Source organism: Chenopodium album, chromosome 22, assembly GCF_948465745.1.
Source record: "Chenopodium album chromosome 22, dcCheAlbu1.1, whole genome shotgun sequence".
In the NCBI taxonomy this organism is placed as follows: Eukaryota; Viridiplantae; Streptophyta; class Magnoliopsida; order Caryophyllales; family Amaranthaceae; genus Chenopodium; species Chenopodium album.
The window spans coordinates 15996412-16002042 of NC_137855.1; the positions used below are offsets into that span (position 1 = coordinate 15996412).

The 5631-nt window shown below is 33.8% G+C and overlaps 1 protein-coding gene across 1 annotated transcript; it reads right to left on the reverse strand.

Moving 5' to 3' along the window:
- Positions 1-1533: 1533 nt before the first annotated feature.
- Positions 1534-2854, reverse strand: LOC145604018 (uncharacterized). Its single transcript, XM_081659974.1, has 3 exons — positions 2498-2854; positions 2315-2465; positions 1534-2255 (listed from the first exon to the last, which is right to left on the reverse strand). The coding sequence occupies exons 1-3, from the start codon at positions 2852-2854 to the stop codon at positions 1534-1536; spliced, it is 1230 nt and encodes a 409-aa protein (XP_081516100.1).
- Positions 2855-5631: the final 2777 nt, after the last annotated feature.

The window sequence follows — 5631 nt, forward strand, 5'->3', positions numbered from 1 at the left end:
TAATATGGTTCTTTGCTTCCCATCAAAAATAAAATGAAATCGTATGCAAATAATGAATAATTTGATTAAAAGATAAACAATAATAAATCCCCAGTTACAATACCCCCAACTAAAACCCCCAAATCGAAAAAGCCCCAAATTACAAAACCCTCAAATCGAAAATCCCCCAATAAAAAACCCCCAAATTAAAAACTCCCATTACACCCAATTTACGCTACAGAAAAATTCGATTAAAAGATGAACAATAAAAAATCCCCATTCGGAAATCTCTCAATTAACAAACCCCCAAATTAAAAGCCCCCAATACATCTAATATACTCAACATAAAAATTCAATTAACAAATGAACAATAAAAAAAAATCCCCAATTTCAAAACCCCCAAATCGAAAACCCCCAATTAAAACCCCCCAAATCGAAAAACCCCCGATTACAAAACTCCCAAATCGAAAAACATCCAATTACAAACCTCACTAATCAAAAACATCCTATTAAAAACCCAAAATCAAAAACATAAAATATTCTGATCACCGTTCAACATTCATGGTGGTGAAGAAATGGAAAAAAAAATAGCCAAATTAAATCGAAGAAGACTAAATCAATTACATGATGAAGAAATATATCATAATTTTATGCAAATACTAACTTGTTTAGATTTGTCTTTTGAAGGAATCGACATTTCGTCCAATTTCTGGGCTCTCGAAGGTGTTCACGAAAAACAAGTGAAATGAAAACTGAAAAAAAAAAAAATCTAAGTCAAAATTTATTGAGGTGCATTGAAAATGACAGTTACTTTGAATTTCAAATATTAGGGTAATTAGAAATTTCATTTGAATTCAAATAAAATTTAAAAATAATTAGATATTGGGCCCCAATTTACCACCCAATCAGAATGTGACATGTCAAATTGTATGTGGCTCCCACATACAATGCTTGTATGTGTAGCTTTTTCTAAGTTTTACTTTGTAAGAGCACCAATATTGGTCAGGATACTACAATCCTTTCCCAATTTCTCTCTCCTTTCCTCCACTTGACACATCACACTCTCTTCCTTCCACATTACTTTCCACTATCTCCATCCTTTTACTTAGAGCATCAGCAATGGAAAGTATCAAAGTATGCAACAATCCTTTCCCAATATCTCTCTCTTTTCCTCCACTTGACACATCACACTCTCTTTCTTCCACATCACTTCCCACTATCTCCATCCTTTTGCTTTTCCTCTTTCTTAAATAATTCCAACATCAATGAGTATCCTTTTCCATATACTCTCTTCTATTTACATATACCCCACCATATATTCTCTCTCCTATTTACACACTTAATTATTGTTTTAGTTTGTAAAATATGTTTATTATTATTATTATTATTATTATTAATCGAACAAAACTACGTCAACTAATAAATTTTCACATTAATATAATAGATTAGTAAAACACGAAATACATGAATTAAAAGACATAAATTAAAAATATGAAATACACGGATGAAAATAAGCAACGAAAATAACACACAAAAATTAAAATTATTAAAATGCTAATTTTCAACCGAGCTCCTTGACCTTACCCATAAATGCTCAACCAAATCGTTCTTTAATGCCTCATGAACTTGTCTATCGCGAATCTCCCCTCTTGAAGCTATTAATCTACTAAAATTTTCAGGATCATACTGCCCAGGAGTTACGGTAAATGTTGTTGCGTTTCTGGTTGAGGACGACCCTGGCATATTTTCAGGCTGTTCTTGAGCGAATTCAAGTGAATCTTTATAGTTTAAATATGTATCACGCTCGTCTTCAACTATCATGTTGTGGATGATGATGCAAGTCATCATGATTTTCCACATCAACTCTACACTCCATGTCAAAGCAGGCTTCCTAATTATTGTAAACCGAGCTTGTAACACACCAAATGCACGCTCAACATCCTTTCTAGCACTCTCTTGACGTGTAGTGAAAAATTTATCCTTTAAGGTTTGTGGGACTGCAATATCGTCTATGAATGTCGACCATTTTGGATAAATCCCATCTGTGAGATAATATCCTTTGTTGTAATTATTTCTGTTAACAGTGAACAAAACTTGTGGAGCACGATTATTTATTATATCATTAAACATCGGAGAACGCTGAATTACATTAATGTCGTTGCAGGATCCAGGCGTCTCAAAGAAGGCGTGCCAAATCCATAAATCCCTGGAAGCAATCGCTTCTAAAATAACAGTCGCCGTTTTAGATCTTCCTTGATACATTCCTTTCCAACCAGCTGGACAATTTTTCCAACCCAATGCATGCAATCAATGCTGCCCAACATGCCAGGGAAACCTCTATCCTCCTTTTCTCCAAGGAGGCGTTGGATATCTTCTAATGTTGGCTTGCGAAGGTATTCAGTTGCAAATTGAGCAATTACTCCGTCGACAAATTGTGCAAGACATTCTCTAATAGTGCTTTCACTGAGCTTCAGATACTCATCTACCTGATCAGCAGAACAACCATAAGCTAACATACATATGGCTGGCTGGCTGCTGTGCATTTCTGAAGGGGTGAAGCACCAAGACGCATGGTAGCATCTGGGTGTTGTTGGAAGTAACGGTTAGTTGCACTTAATGTGTTGACAATGCGAAGGAAAAGGGGTCTTTGCATACGAAACCTCCTTCGAAATGTGGTTTCATAGTATACTGGTTGGTCACTAAAGTAATCTGAAACTAAATTGTCGTGAGCTGCTTCACGATTTCTCGGCACAGTTATTCTTCGTTTTCTTTGACGTTTTTGTTCATTTTGCTGTACTGAATTGTTTACAGCTACAAGTACTGCATTTTGCATTACTTGTAATCGATGACTCTCGTTGATAAAATTCATGACCATTTGATCATAGATTTCATCAGTTAACTTGAAGAGGAAGAAGAAGAACTTGAAGAGTTTGAATCGAAATTTATATTATGTTTATTACCAAACAATATTGAAATAGAAGGCTTTGGGTTTTTTTTTTTTTTTTTTGGAAAATAAGGTTGATATTGGTAGATGTAATGTTATTGGGAGTAATATTATGAATTTTATAGATAAAAATAGGATAAGGTTAGTCAGATGATAAGATTTTTCCCAAGGATATGTGGTCATAAAACAAAGGATGTCAGAAGATAAGATTTCGGTTAGATGAAATGTCATGGGAGCAATCTGATAAATTATCTAGACAAAAAAACGATAAGGTTAGTCAGAAGATTAGATTTCAGATGATGATATGTGGTCATAAAGCAAAGGATGTTAGAAGATAAGATTTTAGTTAGATGAAATGTCATGGGTAGCAATCTTATACATTATCACAATAATATAAAGTAACAATAACAGACTTGAACTCAATTTAGTAAACATAAAGTTCATATTAATACATAGAAATTAAATTCATATAAAAAAGGTACATTGACAATAGTTCTGCAAAATTACAATAATAATAAAACATACAACTCATAATCATAATAACTAATCATGATTACTCGGTACAATCAGGTAAATTAAATCAAATCGAAAATCTACTACTGAATTCAGCTCTAATTTTCTTATACATTTCTAATTCAACTTTATCAAGAACGGGTTTCCACATTAATCGTTCTAACATTCTAAACTTCATGGCCTCGTCCTCTTGCCTTTTCTTTTCTTCAACTTGTGCTTTTTTAATTTCATCTCTTTCCTTCAACTGATCCAGAAGTCGCCCACCCAAATCATTCAACTTATCACCAACTTCATTAAAATTTGTGTTTAACGCTTCAAGATTTATACTTGAAGATGAAGTAGTAGATGCTTTACCTTTCATCTTCGTTTCTTTTATTCCAGCAGGTCTTTTACCCGGCCTCTTCCTCCAACCTCGGATGATGAATCAGGTTGTGATCTTTTACCGCTTCCCCCACTTTTGGCTGACGTTTTTTGGCCACCGGGTAACATATTCGATTGATCTTTGGCCAAAGATGGATCTCATTTCGGATATTTTCTCAATTCCTCAAAGCAGTGCAGTAAACAAAACATCTTATTGTTAGTTGCGTAATAATCTTTGTGAGCAAACTTCTCCAAATTTTGCTCGGACTCACCACTACCCTTGGTTCGATAATGATACCCATATGCATCTACCCATTTACTACAATGTAAATTGATATGATCCCAGCGATTTTGCATAGATTTAATGTTTCTTACCTTTAATTCATCGGGTTTTTCTATTCTAGAACGTTCGTAGCGGTTATAGATGTCAACCCATAACCCACTTCTCTTTGTCTTGGTTCCTCTCACTACGTCACCCCCTGCGTTTATGTAGGCTGATACAAGTGCTTTGTCTTCAACTATGCTCCATGATTGGTTTTCCTTTGCCCGGTGGTGTTGACATTTTGTTTGGAAACAATTTCGACATCAACATCATGAATGTCTTCTAGATGTTGCGCCCCCCCGAATTGTTCCACATGTTCATCACCACTCTCCTCTATTGGAGTTGCATTGCTACCACCAAAACCTCCCGGTGATTGATCCATGTTCTGAGTGAAATGTTCAGAAATGGGAAAACCCGGTATATTACCAAGAGATTGTTGAGATGACGAGCTACTTTGAGGAAAAGGGAAAGAAGGTGGACATTGTGGAATATTATTGACATTTATCGGTCTTGATTGACTATTAAACCATTGCAAAGCAGCTTGAAAATGAGGATTACTCAATAAATTTGGGTCAAAAGGAGGATTATTTTGATTATATTGAAAGTTTGGATTATTTGGAAAATTCATATTATTCCCGTAATTTGAATTATTACGATCCATATGAAGGGTATTTGAAATTGGAAGTGAAATTTGTGAAAAAAAAAATGGTTTGAGTGATATTAGATGTTTTCGACAATAGATAAGATTAATGGGGAAAAATGCAAAAAATGAAAGTGTGTGAAAATATGGAAAAATTATACTCATTTTATGCAGAAAATTTTCTTATGACCGTTGTTGTTTTTGGTTTTCTGAAATAAGTTACCGTTAACAAATTGTAGCCGTTATAAATATTTAAGTCACAAAAAATACGTGACCACTCTCGTTGTGACAAGTGTCAAATGTTTGCTTTTGGCCGTTGTTTTTGACGTTGGTTTGCATTTTGCTTCCAACAGATAGTTTTCCCTTTTTTTTTTCTTTTTCTTCTGTTTGCTTTTGCACACAGGACGAGGCAATGTTTCCTTTTAGTCAAAAGGAAATGCTAGTTTACTGCCCACTTCAGGATACTTTTAGCAACTTCAGCATTCAAGAGGATTCTCAAAAGTACAAAAAAGGATGGCTAAAAGGAGAGTAATCCTCTCCATTGCTGGTGCTCTTATCCTCTTTCTTAAATATTTCCAGCTCAACGAGTTCCTTTCCCATTTTCTCTCTCCTATTTACATATACCCCACCATATATTCTCTCTCCTATTTATACACTTAATTATTATTAAAGTTTTTAAAATATGTTGTTGTTATTATTATTATTATTATTATTATTACTATTATTATTATTATTATTATTATCATTATTATCATTATTATTATTATTATTTGGGAAATTCATATTATTCCCGTAATTTGAATTATTACGATCCATATTAAAGGGTATTTGAAATTGAAGTGAAATGAAGAAAAAAAATTTGTTTGAGTGACA

Coding starts and splice junctions, on each gene's coding strand:
- LOC145604018 (XM_081659974.1), bottom strand. CDS start 2,854: ATGGTCATGAATTTTATCAACGAGAGTCATCGATTACAAGTAATGCAA. Junction 2,466..2,497: donor CAGCAGCCAGCCAGCCATAT/GTATGTTAGCTT, acceptor TCTGCTGATCAG/GTAGATGAGTATCTGAAGCT. Junction 2,256..2,314: donor TGGAGAAAAGGAGGATAGAG/GTTTCCCTGGCA, acceptor AAAATTGTCCAG/CTGGTTGGAAAGGAATGTAT.